Source organism: Colletotrichum navitas (assembly GCF_030913465.1).
Source record: "Colletotrichum navitas strain CBS 125086 chromosome Unknown LY79scaffold_42, whole genome shotgun sequence".
Taxonomy (NCBI): Eukaryota; Fungi; Ascomycota; class Sordariomycetes; order Glomerellales; family Glomerellaceae; genus Colletotrichum; species Colletotrichum navitas.
In genome coordinates, this window is record NW_026850588.1 from 163,567 (window position 1) to 179,306 (window position 15,740).

Genomic DNA, 15,740 nt, shown 5'->3' on the forward strand with positions numbered 1-15,740 from the left:
ACCGGTAGGCAGACCATTCCATTCCGGCTGTGCTGCTGATTCCGAGGCGGGTAGAAAAGAAAGAAAAAAAATTATTATCATCGGCCGCCAATGTGTGGGGTAGCCAAGCTCTGACTGGCTGGAAGCGAACAAGCGTCACCCATCGGGAGACGTGCACGGACCAAGGATCCAATCTGGGGAGGCGATATCGGCCCCCCCCCCCCCCCCCCCCTTCCTCCTTCCTATCCATTCTTCCCTTTCTTCCTTTCTTTGCCCTTTGGAGTCTTGCCTGGCAGACAGACACTTTAAGTCTTACTTGATAGGCAGCTTTGGTTTGGTCGCTTGCGGTCTTCTTGTCTTCTTGTTGGCTGACGCCATCTTCCTCCTGCCCGCTCCCTGCATCCTGCCGTCCACCGCCAATTGCTATGTCTTCATTCGTAGTCTATCCGTATGTCCCCTCCTCAGCTCTCCAAATTTGCATCTGTATGCATGCACATCCGTCCGTCCAAGACTGGATTGGTTTATCCCTCAACCCTATTGGCTGTAGAACCCCTCTCCCCCCGAACCGCAGCGGGTGCGAAGGCGCGTATTGTACGGATAGGTACACTACTAGGTATGTACAACCGAGGGGAAGTGGGAGGAAGCAAACGCTTTGTCCGCATTTTCCCCGCCAACCCTTTCGTGACAATAAAAGGTGTGGAAGAACGGGAGGCAGCGGGAACAAGTCACAGAGCCACCTCCCCCTGTTGCTATCTTTTCCTATCAAATTACCCCGGCTCATTAGGCTACGCGGTGAGTAGATATCTATCTACGTATGTACACCTCTATATAGGTATTCTTTTTTCCTAAAGATAGACCCCGAAGATAGACCCCAAGGAAAGAAATACTTCTTTTTCCCGGGTCAACTCGCTACGCTAGCATTTAGAACCCCGGTGGAGGTGTACATGGTAAGTGGTGCATACAGCGGTGATTGTAGGTCAACACTGCTTCCTCAGGCATGCGCATGCATGCGGGAGCTAGTGAGCTGTCAGGAAAACGGTCCATCCCAACCGGAGACGAGAGACATGGGCGCTGCCACAACTGGATGTACATTCCATAGCCGGAGCTGGCGCAGCGATCGTTTGCCAATGTAGCTCGGCAGTGGTACCGAGAGTAAACTGCAGTTGGGAAGGAATAAGGAGAGTGGAGGACAAACGCCTGCTGTATTGGTATTCGTATTTATTTTTTCTCCCTTCATTTGCAACTCCGCATCTGCTTGACTCCCAATGCAGCCAGCCCTCCACCGCCCCCAAACTCCAAAAAAAGAAAAGAAAAGCATACTCAAAAGGTATCTTTGCCGTAGCTACTCATGTACGTACTGCAATGTAACTCCTCCTATTCCTGACCAACACTACAAGAAAAAAAAGTAAAAACAAAAACAAGAACAAAAGGCTTATCGGACCTTGTTATGGCTCATTGTATCGGTACTCTCTCGTCCCGTCTCCGCTCCCCTCCTCCGCCTCGATTACATCCGGTTACATCCGGTGTTGGTCGCTGAACGGGCCGTGCGCGTCGTGGTAATCAACAGCCGGGTGGCCGTGCTCCACGAGCGGCTGGCTGTCCGTGTTCTCGACCCGCAGAGTCGGCGCCTTGGCTGGTTGCCTAGCAATGCTCGCTGCCTCGGCCCTGGCCGCGATGCGCTTCTTCTGCTTCCTCTCGCGGCAGCAGAGGAACGTGAGCCACCCGAACGAGAACGCGACCGCCACCGCGAGGAAGACGGCCACCGCGATGCCACCGGGGTACACCGTGTTGTCCAGCTTGAGGCACGACGGGTTGCCCGAGAGGTCGTCCGTGCAGCGCAGGCCCGCGGCGCACGTCGCGAACACCAACTGCGTCGGGTAGCAGCCCTCGTTAAGCGTCATGCCTTTCCTCACGCCCGTCGATACGACCGGGCAGAGTGTCGTCGACTTAGTCGTAGTCGTGGAGCAGGTGAGCAGCGAGCGCGTGTCGGTGTCCGTGCTCGTGGCCGTGTTGGCTGCCTCGGTCGCCGTTGTCGCAGCAGCAGTGGTCTGGCGCGCGAGCACGGGCATGTGCCGCTTGCGCAGCTCGGCGGGAGCCTTCTCGTCATTGCCGCATCGATCTAGGGTCCCTTGCGACTCGATAATGGCTTCGGGAAGATCGCAGCCGGCGTGTATGTAGCATCTCTCGAGGTCGGTCTGCCTCAGATCGTCGGGGAGCATGTCGATGCAGTGGGCCACGGATCCCGGCTCACCACAGCCCGCAAGCTTTGCAAGCTCAAGACTTCTCGAGCGAAGACAGTGCAGCTTTGCCGGCGACAGAGCGGAAATCGCCGTCGCGGAGAGAAGCGCAATAAGCGCCGAGGCGGAATGGGACGAGCGCATCTTGCCCGGGATTTGTGGGTGGGGTGGTGCTGCAGTAACTGCCGGGACGGGGGTCCGTTCGGAGAGATAGTGGGTTGGGTGGAATCGACAACGGTTCGGAGTGTGGGCGCCTACTACGTAAGTGCAGCCCCAGAAATTTGCCCAAGTCGAGTCAAAAGTCGTCCTCTGGCAGCTTCCTGATTCGGAAAGCCAGGTTCTGCGGCAGCCGCGACGCAGCTTCTGCAGTCTATGTTGGAAAAGGCCGGTCTATATGTCGGCTTGTCTAGGGATTCGTGTGCGAGTGGAACGACGACCGGTTTGGGCTGGTCTGCTAGATGTTGGAGGGTCCTCGAAAAGACGAGGGAAATGGCAAGGTAGGTAGGTAGGTAGGTAGGTCCCTTTTGGTGGAAAGAAAGGGAGGGAAGCAGCACAAGACACGTAGGCGGGTGAGATGGGAATGAGCGTTATAAGAGGAGAGAGACAGAGGCAAAGAAGGAACGGCGCCGCCGCCTGGTACTTTGGGGCTGGACTGGGCTAGAACAGTCGGCGCCTACCTACCTAGGTATTACCTATTTTGGCTTGTTGCCATCCTCGTTGTCTCGTCGCAGCTTTCTTTCTTTCTGTACGTAAGCTAAGGGACGCCAACGCCAATGCCCACGAGCATCGGCAGCTCAGTCCCGAGCCAGCCGTAGTTGGAGTCCCTGGGATTGGCCAACTTCTGGTCTCCTACCTTCCCACTATCCACTCGTTCGAGGTAAGCCTGCAGCACTTGGACCTTGGCTTGGACTGGTAAGGCTGGGGCGGTGTATATTGCCGGCTGGTGTTTGTTGACATTCGATGCTCGAGGGTCCTGTGCTGCTGCAACTTGCTGTAACACAGCCCATGTGGTTTTCCTTGGTTGCGGCTGGCGAAGGAGTCGTGGTGGCTGACGGGGGTCCACCTCCATAATTGGCCAAACTGCCCTGTCTAGGTACAATACCCTCCCTCATCAGGGTTTCCCATTTGCTAGAGGATTAACCTCACGCTGCTTGTTTTCCATGCGGTGAAGGCTGTGCAATGATAGTCTGTACTCTACGGAGTATTGCTTCTCAATCGCCTCTCTGTAGACAAGCATCTCGCCACAGACCGTCACACACCAAGCTCCCCATAACCCATGATGGCTCCGTCCGAGACCTCTCAGCTTACTGCCTCTGGACCCAAGCTAGGTAAGAAAGATGGTGCTGTTCTCGTCCCACAGCCCATGCCCGAAGCGGACAAGGGCGCCTCGGGTGATACGGCGCAAAGCTTAACAATGGCAGGCTCCTCCGGAAACGTTGCACCAAGTTAGTTTCAGTGCTGGGCATTCATTATATTCATTCTGCCTCGACGTGTCAGATTCGCTGTGTTGTGTAATTCGATAATAGGCTGCAGTACGGTATTCCTCCCGCGGTGTTGCCTGCCACTTTCGGCTACTTTTGGCAGGGGAAGAAAAGAAAAAGCCGCCGTCGCTTCCGATGAAACGGATGTTGGTGCTGCAGGCAGTACATAATTATCTGCTGCGGCTCCGTCGCTTGCTTGTTGGTTTGTGAGCATGAGCTGGGGTGGCTCGTGGCTGAGACCCGCCGCCCTAGAATATGGAGGGCTGGACCAGCCATCGGCGCTATTTGGGCGACGCCGTAAAGCAGCAGAAGCTGTCCTTTTTGCTGCCAGAAAGGAGCTCTCGTGTCACGTTTGTCTTTTTTTTTTTTTTTTTTTCATCATCTTTGTGGAATACAAGGGAGCACAAGGCCGTCCTACCTGCTGCAAGAAGGGGTGTATCTTTGTCATCTCAGAACAAGGTGGCCGGGAAACAGGACTTGCGCGGTCAGACGTTGAAGGCACCCCCACCTGCGACGTCTCTGTCGCAGACAGGCGGGAGACTAGTGTATGCTTGGAGAGCCATTTGAAGAGGGGCCGGTCAGCAGAAGAAAGCATTCTTCCCCAAGGATTTGGGCTGAGTCGAGTTCGTCTGTTTACTGTCATCTCACTGCGGAGCGGGGCGGTGTCAGCTTCCCCACTGGATGCAGAGCACACACGGATGAGATGATTCATCGGAATCCGAGTCGGACAGTTCTTGGAGTCGGTGGTTTTTAATCTTATCATCCCTTGTCAATAGACACAGCTTTTCTGCCTGAAGGAATGAACGGAGGAAGGGCGCGGCGCCCTGGACCTTGTCTAAGGAAAATCGCAAGAGCCTCCTTCCGTAGACAGACGCAGCAGCACGTGGGGGGGGGAGGGGGAGGGGGGGGTTGATTACGTAACACATCATCACCGTTGTACTTCGAGCATGAGGCACTGCTTTCTTCTTTTGGATGTTACTAACGATCATAAGAGACAGATACTTGCTTTTTCGCAGCTACTCAACTCGTATTGTTGACTTTTAAACTGTGGAAATGAAACACAATCACCTAAGAAACGGTTTGAAACAACCAGTCAGATTGATCCACCTAATATTATCAACATAATAAGGGCGAGCTCCCACAATGTTGCAAGCTCGACCTCAGAAGTGACGAGTAACTATACGGATGCAGCAGTGACCCCTTTACTAGCTCGCAGATGGTTCCCGTCAAATGAACTGGATCTTTCTGGGGACAGATGTAGAACTGATATCGACTGGAAATGTGAAACAAGCCAATGTCGGTCGTTCCACTCCTTTTCACACGTTGTGCCTGGGTGTGACAGTTGCTCAACCACGTATTTGCGAACACTACCACAATAGCTAGTCGTAGCTCACAAGGCTGGTATTTGGGTTCACATCGGCACGAGCCCCGTCGTATTTTGTCCACAAACGACGGTCCCTGGTAATTATAACGACGCTGATTTATATCGGCCAAGGAGATGATCGTAAAGCCCTTGATGGTTATTTTCAATATGGATCGAGGGCAGGCCAAACCATCTTATATAGACATAGATGGGCATTGTTAGCGCCGGCTATGCGAAAACACACTTGCCGTGCCACCGAGCAAGCACGCTGGCATCCGGTCATGGTCGTTACACCACAGCCGATCACATCAGCAGCCAACCTAATCAGAAAGAGGAACGGGATGCGGCTCAGACGTAGAGTTTTGACGCAGTTCCTCCTGCGTCAGATAGTCCCGGCCGGCGGTTTGCGTCGGGGGAGGGAGCCGGCTCGGAACCCAAAATGCAACGGAAACGACCCCGCCCCCACACCCACCCTTGCGACGTCATCGGTCCGCGCCAGCTTCCAGAATCGTCAATCATGCAACGCACCTCACCCACACTCGTCTCCCCCATCCATCATCCATCCCCCCCGTGCGCTTGCTTTAGTATTAAACCTCCAGCAAATCCTCTCTCCCCTCCGCCCGGTTTTTCTTCATATTGTAGCCCGACAACCCCACGACATACTCTTGCCAGTAACAACCCGAGCAACAAACACACAAACCCTTCCCCCATCACCACAGCTCAAACCGTCACCATGCCTCTCGTCGTCCCCGGTATCAACAACGAGTCCTCCGGTGACAAGACCGAGGAATGGACCAATAAGCTGGTCGGAAAGAAACTGCACGAGGAGGAGTCCAACGAGACGGTAAGTTGCAGTCCGCTCCCGCTCCCGCCCCCGTTTGCCGAGTTGCTCTGACTCTCGTCCTCAGACATTTTGCAAGAGAGACCTACCCGAGAAGACGCGCGTCATCGAGCCCGGCATGATGGTCACCAAGGACTTCGTCCCGAACAGGCTGAACGTGCACATCAAAGAGGATGGCACCGTCTCTCACGTCCATCACGGCTGAGCCGACATGACGACTGTTGCCCGTAGTCCCCGAATAATGCCTGGCTCCAGTGAGGGTTACGCGATGATGGTTTTATGATAGACTTTTGCATGCCTGTACAGCTATGAATAATTACAGAATACGATCTTTCAAAATGTGCTTCAACCCGCATCCTGTGATTCTGCATCCTCTTAAGTGACGTGATGGTGCCTGTAATGCACCCCCCCTTCGGGTCATCCTACTCCCCGCCGCACGGCTGCCCCTCCATAAGTGCATGTCTGGTCCGCCCCGCCCGCCCGATTGCGGGGCAGTTTTCCTCTCTGCGAGGTTCGCTCCAAGCAACCCCACCATCACTCACGACACTCAACTCACGACTCGAACGACGCGGCGAGATTTTGACGACGATCGATTCCCGAAGATACCCCCGCCACCAAGCATCGCGACGTCGATTCAATACCGCCAAAATGTTCAAGAAAGAGTACGCATCCAATCCCTATCAACGCCCCACTCTTACGCTTCTGAACGGGGGAAAAGCCCGCGGCGATAAAGGAAGAAAAGCTAACAGTTTACCCCTCCTCTCGCGCAGCATCACCTCGGCGCCGAAGCAGAAGCTCAAGTCCTCGGTCCAGCGCTCCCTCCGCAACTCGCTGCTCGCGAGCTACCCGCTCTTGAACCCCTTCATCGACGAGGTCATGCCCAAGAAGGCCTCGCTCGAGCAGATGAAGCTGCCCGACCGCTGCTCCCTCTACGTCTGCGAACAGCAGCCCCTCTTCTACCAGCAGGACAACGCCACCCTCATGCCCCACCTCCGCCTCGTCCACCGCTTCCCCCAGGCCTTCCCCACCATCCGCATCGACCGTGGCGCCATCCGCTTCGTGCTGTCCGGCGCCACCCTCATGGCCCCCGGCCTGACGAGCCCCGGCGGCCGGCTGCCCGAGCCCCGCGACGGCGACGAGGGTCCCGACGAGGAGGGCCGCTGGAGCCGCGAGCTCGAGAAGGGCGAGCCAGTCATCATCATGGCCGAGGGCAAGACGGAGGCGTGCGCCGTCGGCCTGCTGGTCGCCGGCACCAAGGAGGTCAAGGACAAGGGCAAGGGGCCCGTGGTGGAGGAGGCGCACTTCCTCGGTGACGGCCTCTGGAGGCTCGGTACGGATTGAGAGGGAGACAATGGTATGGGGACTCGGACGACTTTGCAGATACGGGAAAAGGGGGGTTGGGGGGTTGGGGGGTTGGATATGGATGACGTGATTCCAGGCGGTCCGGCATGATTGGGTCGGTTTGGTCGGCTGCGAAGACTATCAAGAGACATGAGGAGAATATGAAGCAGCGTTCATGATACCATTTCCTTGATGCCGATTCTCGTCGCGAGACTCGGCAGTATCCAGCCCAATGACATGAACCAGACAATCGAGGTATGTGAGAGGCCCGCCTGACGGTCTCGCCCGGAACTTGCGCGTGTTACAAATCGGTGCGCATCGAGGCTCGAAAGTCAGGTGCGCGGCGATGGGAAGATTCGAGAGGCATGTGTCCGGGAATGCCATGTCACGAGAGATGGAATCACTGCACACATCCATCCACCTCGCGGAGTACTTGTTGATAGTCAAATTTCCCACGTTGTAGTGCCGGCAAAAATTGGTTCAGAGCCTACCCTCAACATTCGATTTGAGTGTTGCTTGCGTCCCTTGCACTGAACAGACCGAGATAGAGTGTTGAACCGGTCGAGATGCTGAAAGGGGTCTACGCAGCTGCTGGAAAGTTGGACTCGTGTACTTTCTGCTTCATTCATTCTCCGCTCCACTGGCGTTGCTTTGCTTCTTTGCTCTACATATAACCTTGGCATCATTCCACCGACTGCACACACAAAAAAAAAAAAATTTGAATGAAAGAAAATAACTTTTTCGTTCCCCTCTCCCTTCACCGTTCCCAACGCTGGCATCGACGAGCCCCCCCTTCCGCTACCTACCCCTCGAACCCGGCGTAGAGAACCTTCTCCATCATCCCCGCCGCCGCCTTAGCCTCGACCTTGGCCTCGATGCCCCCGTTCCCGAACTCGTACGCCTCCTCGAACCCCTGCTGCCAGAACTCCCACCTCCTGAATGAGAACCCCGCGCGGCCCTTGAACCTCGGCCCGGGCCTCCATCTCTCGGCGTCCGCGCCCTTCCCGTTGCCGTTGCCGTTGCCGTTGCCGGTGTCGTGGCCGTCGGACTCGCCTCCCCCCTCCGACGTCACGGAGAGGTGATACAGCCGCTGGCAGGAGTGCACCGCCCACTGCGCCGCAGCCATCAGCCGCGCGTCGGCGCCGTCCCGGTCCCCGGCATCCGAGGAGCGGCGGTCCTCGAAGGCGGCGCGGAGCTGCCGGACGGCGAACTCGCGGCCGTCGATGAGGTTGTAGGACCAGAGGAGGGCGGCGAAGGCGTTGAGGTTGATCCAGCGGGTGAGCGTGTCGACCCTACTCGGGGACTGGTAGGGGGCTTCGAGCGGGCGGTGAGCTTTTTTCATACACACCAGTTTATGCGGTGGGATAACGGCCAAGGGGGGGGGGGGGGGGGGGGGGGGGATCAGTGACTTACAAACCATACTGTCCCTGATGCTCTGGTTCAGGCCATGGAGACGGCTCAGCTGCTCGAAGCCATCCTACGAAAGGGGTCATCAGCCAAATGTCTCACGCATCGACGCAGCTCGACTCACCACCGTGACCGTGGCCGTCGTCTTGGGCGACGAGGATAGGTAATCGAGGATGACGACCAGATCCAGCATCGCGATGTTCCCCGACGGCGTCTGCTGCGCCAGCGAGACGAACAGCCTCCACAGCGAGCCCAGCACGTCGTCGTCATCATTCGAGGGCCGGCGCGCCGGCAGCAGCGCCGCGATCTCGACGGCGACCCGGCGCAGCCGCCGCGGGTCGTTGGTCTGCTCCAGGATCGCGCTGCGGACGGCCCCGAACGCGGCGGCGTCGTCAAAGGCCGTGCTGTCCGGCGTGTGCTTCCACCGCACCACCGCCATGTTGCCGCCCGTCATGTCGGCGACAAACTCCTCGAGGTTCTTGGGACGGTCAACGTCCGAGGTGATGCGGAATGACATGATGTGTGGCTGTTCTTCTGTGTCTGTTGAGCCGGGGCGAGATCAGCCGGATGTCGCAATTGGGGGGGTGGTCAGTTGTCCTTTTAAGGTCTGCGACGTGGAAATGATTCGCATCCGCTGCCCCAAGCTCCTAAGGTTTAGGTTATCCAGAGGGGGAGGGCAGAAGGGGCATTGACTTTCCAGGGTAGTAGTTGAACCCTTTTTGTTTGCATGATCGGGGGGGGACATGGAAGAGGGCTCTTGTGTCGGGAGATCCACGACATCCTGAGCCGGAGCTCCTGATGCGTATGGTGGATCTGCGGGGGCAGCAACAACCCAAGGGGGTTCTACATAAGAGGCGCAATTGCGCGAGTCGGGAACTTATCGGCTTTAGTGTTGCCGCCTCGGAACGGGCCCAGCCAGGCGGGGGTCCACCGCTCCCGGCGGCTTGATTCAGGTCTTTGAGAGGCACGAATGTCTCCTTTGTTTCTTCAGTCTTCTTGAGGAGGAAACGGCTAGGGAGCTCAAACTCGCCAGAATGAATGGCGTTGGATTCTTCCTCTAACGTTGACCTGCGTAGCTCGAAGAAAGCTTTCCTTCAACGAAGGATTTCATGGGTCTTTTGATCGACAAAAAAAATTGAAATTAAAATAAAGGATTGGAAAACACCCTCCCTCAGGGCCGCTGAAGTCATGGTGGGAAAGCATGCACAGCGGGGTGTCGACGCTGTATCATTCCCCATTTTGCGTTCTTTTGTTCTTTGATTGCATCAACCAATATAGAATAACGCATTGGAAATGCTCCATCGATGAAGTCGTAAGGCGGCCAACAGAGCTTGCCTTGGACTGTCAGATATCTGAGGAGTTGAAACCACGGTAGGATAGTGGCCGTAACATGCGAGGGGGAACGGTTCAACCAGTTTTCAGATTGACGCCTCCCAGCACCGCAATTGGGCGAACCAAACCGTCCTCAACTATGTTGAATCAACCAAAGTTAGATGCTTCGAGGCATCTCCGAAAAGCCGCCCTCTTGTGTCATATGCCCAGCCCAGTCGTCGCCATGAATAACAAATCAAATTAGAAAGAAGCAAAGCAAAAGGGGAAGAAATAATCACGCCCACAAGCGGACGAACATTTTCAATCGTCTTACCAAATCATCCCAAGGAGCTTTCGAAACATGTCCTCTCTAGGCCTCCCGGACCCGTCCAACACGCCCCACGGCGACGCCGCCCTCCACCGGTCCTGGAACCGGTTCCTCGACGACCACAGCCTCCGAGCCGTCTTCCAGGCGTCCCCGGCCCAGATCGACGAGCAGTGCGCCGACGCCATCGCGGCCCTCCGGGCGTCCGGCGAGCGCCGCGCGGCCGTCGGGGACGCCATCCTGCGCCTCTGGGACAGCATCGGCCTCGTCGTCGACTGCCTGCCGCCGGACGTGAACCCGCACTGGAGGGCCGAGGAGCAGCTCCTCAAGCCCACGGCCCTGCGTCTCGCGGCCCGGAGGGCGCGTCTCGCCGAGGAGGAGCGGGAGCGGGAGAGGCTCCGCGAGGGCTTCTGGGACCCCATTTCCTTCACCCTCGACATGTCCGTCCCCTCCAAAACGTTGGAGGCTTCGGAGGGGAACAGGGAGAAGGGGGAGGGAAAGGACGAAAGTGAGACGACACTCGAGGTCGCCACGTCCCTCGCCAACACGGAATACTTCCTCGGCCACTGCCCGGGCGACCCCATCTTCTCCTACGACCGTCAACCGACGTTCCGCCCCGCGGACGAACGCAACTTCATCTACCGCGGCCGCGTCCCGCGCAGACCCGGGGAGGACCTGCCGCGCTTGCAGCTCCTCCTGCCCCGGGTCCTCGCGCAGCTCGTCGTCCTCCTCGCCTTCTTCCCCGAGAACCCGTCCCTCATCCCCGTCGAGTGCGCCAGGATGATGGGCGAGGTCGACAACCTCGAAGAGAGGGTGTTCCGCATGATCCGGAACTGCTGGCGAGCCAAGTTCGGGGCCATGTCCGCCGCCGCCGCGGCGCCGTACATGCACTTCCTCCGGAGCAGCCCGCTGGTGCGGGAGCTCGCCTGGCTCGTTTGCGCAGCGTGCCTGGACGAGAGGTGCCATCGGCTGACCGAGGAGGCGCGGCGGGCGCGCCGCCTCTGGACCACGCTCCTGCCCGTCGTCGACGTCCTGACCTCGGACAGGACGGAGGGCACCTCGGCGTGTGAGGCGCTGCTGCGCATCGCGAAGCTGCACGTCCAGGACGAAGACCGCCGGGCGCGGGATATGGTGTTCAAGGAGGGGGAGTACGGCCGCGCGCTGGTGTACAGGGAAGGTATCCTCATCAACAAGGTATGTCCCGACTCCATCTCATCTTCGTCGCCATGAATTCCCGCTCGTTTCAAGGCGGGCGAGCCCGTCGATCCCGAGCTTGAGCTCGAGCTCGGACCGGGGCTCATGTCAGGGGACGGTATCCATGCGACCCTGCAAGGGTCCAGCCTCAGCTCCCCCCGGCGGCCCCGGATAAACCATCCTCCACTTCCACACGTCGCCCGTCCAAAATTTCCCAAACCTCCAACGTCCAAATCTGGTGATCGAGAAACTGACGTACTTTCTCCTCTGTAGTCAATCCACGCCTTTTACTCATCCTACACCGGCCGCCTACGCCCTGCCGCCGGCGTCCTCTTACGGCCCAATCCGCACCCGATTTTCCCCGCCGAATCAGACCCCGACGGTTTCGACACCGACCCCGTCCCGATCCCCGACGAGGTCCTAGCCGCGTACGAGAGCATCAGGGCGCGACACGAGCTCCCGCCCGAAGCCAACGTCGACGTCCCCGCGCCGCTGCCGGAACAGCCCAGCCGAACTGAGACGACCACTGTCGTCAGAACAGATCGCCGGAGAAGGAGACCGGAAGACAAGGACGCCGTCTGGGAACCGCCGCGCAAGCGAGCAAGACGTTGACCTTCCCCCCTTCCGTTCTCGAGGTTCCAATACTCCTCTTCTACCCCGACGAAAGAAAAGCCTTTGCCGACAGAAACCGAATTCCTCCACAACGAACGAAATGGCCTCCCTCGTCTCCCTCCGCGGCCTCCGCCCAACCCTCACATCCCTCGCCCCCGTCGCGACACCAAGCACCACCACCACCTCCCGCGCCCTCTCCACCTCCGCGCCACTCGCTGCCCGCAAGGCAACCTCCGGCGGCACGCCAGAGTACGCCAACCGCATCGCCAACATCCGCCAGCACCTCTTCTCCCAGCCCCCTCCCCCGCTGCGCATGGCCCGCAACCGTCACCTCCGCCACTGGACCATCCACCGCGCCTGGCTCCTCCTCCAGCGCCAGCAGCGCGAGGCCCGCGAGCGTGAGCTCTCCCGCCTCCACAGCAGCATGTACACCGCCAACGAGGAGCTCCGCCGCACGGCCGGCCCCGGCACCCGCGACGAGGGCTGGCTCTACCGCGTCGCGCAGGAGAAGAAGGGCGTCTACGGCCCCGGCGCCATCCCCATCGAGTACGCCCGCCACCAGTCCGAGACCCCGGCCCGCCAGGCCTGGAACCACGAGTGGAAGCGGTGAACGAGGAGGGCCTCGGGGCCCCTGGGGATGCTTTTTATGAGAGAGGAAATATGTAAAAGTGAATGGGTGGGAGGGGATTTGTTCGAAGAGAGAAAAGAGGACGGCATGCAAAAGCCGTGGATAAGGATAGACCCGGACGAGAGAGACTTGCGCGTCTTCTTCCATGTACCACCATCACCACCTCGTGTCATTCTACAGTACCATGCTGTAGAAGTGGCCTTTGTACAATGCGGAAAACAAGAGTCAAATAATGTCATGTTTCGAAGCAAGTTTATGAATCGCTTTCCTTCTTCAATATTTGTTGCGTAAAGTGACTGTTACCTCTCCTGTGCAGGGTAGATGAAATACGATCCCTCCCCGACATCCCAGACCAGCCTTCCCTGGCTTGCACTTTTGGGTCGTTCTATGTTACGCTATCCTACTAATACATACTATATCTCAAAGACGTCTCCGCTGAGTTTTCGCGCTGTTTCCCGCTCATTATGGCGCCGCTGAAGGAAAGAAAATAATCAAACCAGAATAAAGGAGGGAGGAGGGGCGTTAATAATCAATCCGCATGATGAGCGCTGTAAGTATGAGATGGCTATGTCCAAGCAAGTCGTCCGGGAGTGCTTTGCATTACGATGTGATCCCGGCATTTGTGGTGGTAGGGTGTGGGTGTGGTGCCTATATGTGCTAGCCGGCCGTCGTATGACCGGTCAACCTTGATCGGCGGACAGCAATTGTGTTTCGAATTGTAACACACCCTCCCCTGCAGAACTCGACGAATTTCGTTTCTGTTCGCTATTTCGTGCCCGCACTGGTGGTTGATCGGAAGGGCGTAAAGTGGATGGCGAGGCTGCGTTCGCTCACAGAATGACACAGCAGCCGCCTCCTTCGCCCTTTTCAAAGGTCAGCAAGGCGGCGCGCGTGGCAGCTTCGAAGACGTCGTCGACTCCCTCGCCGCTGAGACTGGAGCACTCGAGGTATTTGCGGGCACCAATCTCCTTGGCGACAGCATCGCCCTCTTGGTGGTTGACGAATCGCAACGACTTCTTGCGCATCTCCTCAATGGCGACAGGATCTTCGCGGAGGTCTTTCTTCAACCCGACGAGAATGATAGGGACGCCAGGGCAGAGACGCGTAACCTCTTCAACCCACTGTAACCAATCGTCAGTTCTGGGCCCAAAAGCGCCGGGGGCCTACAAGCCAAACCGGAACGAACCTTGTGCTTGACGTTATCGAGAGAATCAGGGGTGTCGATGGAAAAGCCGATGAGGATGACATGAGCTTTGGAATATGCCAGGGGACGTAGCCGCTCGTAGTCCTCTTGCCCGGCGGTATCCCATAGCGCCAGCTGAACCGACTTTCCATCTACTCTGCAGTCCGTGACATAGTTTTCGAAAACGGTTGGGATCTATAGCTCAGGGTCGGTTAGGGATTGGTCGGGTGGGAGAGGAGATGGGGGCTGGTTATGGGACTAACGTAATGCTAGAAAAAAAGAAAAAAAAAAGGTCAGCAAAGGGCCATTAGAATCAGGCTTCAACGCGAGTCAAAGCGGACTTACTGTAGGAAAATAGCCTAGGGTGAAGACACTCAGCAGACTAGTCTTTCCGCAAGCACCGTCACCGACAATGACGAGTTTCCTATGGGCGGTTAGTCAGCAATGGGGAAAAGTCCATAGACGGTTCGGCGTATCGAGACTGGCCGGCTCGACAGCATAATAGATCTTGTGAGCACGGCGCAATGGCCTGCCACAAGGTCATGGTCTTCAGGAGTTGGGGTAGAGAGTGCGGCGCGAAGTGGACAGTGCGGCCGTACCTGCGAATGACGTTCTGGGCGTTGTTTGCTGCTGCCATAGCTGCGATCGTCTACCGGACCGAGGGAGGGGAGTGTGGAGGTGGATATCGACTCGAAGTCAATTGGAAGACTGATCGAACCGTCTGCAGCGGGTCTCGGTGTTGAGCCGCAGGGCGGACAAAGCTAACGAAGCTGATCGAGTACAGACAATAGGGGAGCGGCGACGGGCCCGCGCGCGAGGCAATCGACGAACGTAGTCAAGATCGTAGTCGGTGGGCTCGTATGGGGTGTTGCCGTAGAGTCGTTTCGAGGGGGGGGGAGCGGTGCTGGGAGAGCAGCGCCGTCGAGTGGTAGGTGATGGTTGCTGGCTCTAAGCAATGCTGCCGGTCTTGGAGATGGTGGGTGTATGGGATAATATCTTCGTAGGCGGGTGGAATTAGACCAAAATAGAAGACTGCAAATAGGGCAATGGCGGATATGTCAGAGGGAGAAGAGGCGAGTAGCGGAACGATGAGATTGGAAATATGCGAGAAGATGGACAGAGATCGGGCCGAAGGAGAGAGAAAGGGAAGAAGGGAAAAAAAAGCAAGGCGATGAGTAAACAGTATCGGTAAAGGTAGGTAGGTATGAGGAGGAGGGTGTGCTTGTGTTTTTTCGGGTGGAGGAACGGCAGGGCGACAGGAGGTGTGAGAGAGAGGGACGGGCGCTAAGTGAAGGCAGTGTGAGGTCCGGTAAGGCAGCTAACGCGTGAAAGCTTTGCAACCAGTAGGTGGGAATACGAGAAGAAGCGAACACACCGGGGGTTAACGGGGTTTAAAGAAACGGAACATGGAATTCGGGAGAGGCAGAAGAAGAGAGTAATAGAGCAAGAGAGCAAGAGTAGATAATTCAATGAATCCAGTGGAAATGGACGGGGAAGAGAAAGCCGGGGTGCAATTTGATAAGATACAATAAAAAACGACATTATCCGTACGTACACACTAAAGAAGCTGCTGCTGCGAGCAGCTACACTGCCCACTAAACTCTGTACACTCGAGCTGAACTAGACTAGGTAGCACAGCAACGAGGGTGAAAAGTCCAGGACTTCAGGACTCCAGGACAAGGTCCAGGGGGGTAAAGGCATAGTACGATGTACCTGGCGCGCCGGGTCGGCGGAGTCCAGGTGGGTGGGACGGGTATCCCACCACCACTACCACCACAACCTTCACCATCATCACCTCGTCCACCATCACGCACAATGTGAGTGAGATACATTGTTAT

At 57.3% G+C, this 15,740-nt stretch overlaps 8 protein-coding genes across 8 annotated transcripts; 4 read left to right on the forward strand and 4 right to left on the reverse strand.

The window, feature by feature from the left end:
* Window positions 1-917: 917 nt before the first annotated feature.
* LY79DRAFT_262825 (uncharacterized protein) lies at window positions 918-1,395 on the reverse strand. Its single transcript, XM_060551956.1, has one exon. The coding sequence runs from the start codon at window positions 1,295-1,297 to the stop codon at window positions 1,007-1,009; it is 291 nt and encodes a 96-aa protein (XP_060412689.1). The 5' UTR covers window positions 1,298-1,395; the 3' UTR covers window positions 918-1,006.
* Window positions 1,396-1,493: 98 nt separating this feature from the next.
* LY79DRAFT_518268 (uncharacterized protein) lies at window positions 1,494-2,360 on the reverse strand (the record flags this gene model as incomplete). The annotated part of the gene is made up of 1 exon (XM_060555019.1): window positions 1,494-2,360. The coding sequence occupies one exon, from the start codon at window positions 2,358-2,360 to the stop codon at window positions 1,494-1,496; it is 867 nt and encodes a 288-aa protein (XP_060412690.1).
* A 3,089-nt stretch (window positions 2,361-5,449) lies between these two features.
* LY79DRAFT_558059 (uncharacterized protein) lies at window positions 5,450-6,246 on the forward strand. Its single transcript, XM_060558155.1, has 2 exons — window positions 5,450-5,904; window positions 5,969-6,246. The coding sequence occupies exons 1-2, from the start codon at window positions 5,500-5,502 to the stop codon at window positions 6,104-6,106; spliced, it is 543 nt and encodes a 180-aa protein (XP_060412691.1). The 5' UTR covers window positions 5,450-5,499; the 3' UTR covers window positions 6,107-6,246.
* Window positions 6,247-6,549: 303 nt separating this feature from the next.
* On the forward strand, window positions 6,550-7,242 carry LY79DRAFT_591334 (PUA domain-containing protein; the record flags this gene model as incomplete). The annotated part of the gene is made up of 2 exons (XM_060561267.1): window positions 6,550-6,563; window positions 6,672-7,242. 2 exons carry the CDS (start codon window positions 6,550-6,552, stop codon window positions 7,240-7,242), a joined length of 585 nt encoding a protein of 194 aa, XP_060412692.1.
* An 802-nt stretch (window positions 7,243-8,044) lies between these two features.
* Window positions 8,045-9,166, reverse strand: LY79DRAFT_670877 (uncharacterized protein; the record flags this gene model as incomplete). The annotated part of the gene is made up of 3 exons (XM_060563836.1): window positions 8,045-8,556; window positions 8,656-8,719; window positions 8,774-9,166. The coding sequence occupies 3 exons, from the start codon at window positions 9,164-9,166 to the stop codon at window positions 8,045-8,047; spliced, it is 969 nt and encodes a 322-aa protein (XP_060412693.1).
* Window positions 9,167-10,321: 1,155 nt separating this feature from the next.
* LY79DRAFT_670878 (uncharacterized protein) lies at window positions 10,322-12,091 on the forward strand (the record flags this gene model as incomplete). Its single annotated transcript, XM_060563837.1, has 2 exons — window positions 10,322-11,479; window positions 11,753-12,091. The coding sequence occupies 2 exons, from the start codon at window positions 10,322-10,324 to the stop codon at window positions 12,089-12,091; spliced, it is 1,497 nt and encodes a 498-aa protein (XP_060412694.1).
* A 100-nt stretch (window positions 12,092-12,191) lies between these two features.
* LY79DRAFT_580903 (uncharacterized protein) lies at window positions 12,192-12,701 on the forward strand (the record flags this gene model as incomplete). Its single annotated transcript, XM_060560150.1, has 1 exon — window positions 12,192-12,701. One exon carries the CDS (start codon window positions 12,192-12,194, stop codon window positions 12,699-12,701), a length of 510 nt encoding a protein of 169 aa, XP_060412695.1.
* An 848-nt stretch (window positions 12,702-13,549) lies between these two features.
* On the reverse strand, window positions 13,550-14,539 carry LY79DRAFT_518399 (ras family protein; the record flags this gene model as incomplete). The annotated part of the gene is made up of 4 exons (XM_060555029.1): window positions 13,550-13,840; window positions 13,906-14,097; window positions 14,248-14,326; window positions 14,502-14,539. 4 exons carry the CDS (start codon window positions 14,537-14,539, stop codon window positions 13,550-13,552), a joined length of 600 nt encoding a protein of 199 aa, XP_060412696.1.
* Window positions 14,540-15,740: the final 1,201 nt, after the last annotated feature.

Excerpts from the sequence above, each read along its gene's own strand:
- LY79DRAFT_262825 (XM_060551956.1), bottom strand. The coding sequence starts at position 1,297 with ATGCTTTTCTTTTCTTTTTTTGGAGTTTGGGGGCGGTGGAGGGCTGGC.
- LY79DRAFT_558059 (XM_060558155.1), top strand. The coding sequence starts at position 5,500 with ATGCAACGGAAACGACCCCGCCCCCACACCCACCCTTGCGACGTCATC. Across the intron at positions 5,905-5,968 it reads AGGAGGAGTCCAACGAGACG|ACATTTTGCAAGAGAGACCT; the intron begins GTAAGTTGCAGT and ends TCTCGTCCTCAG.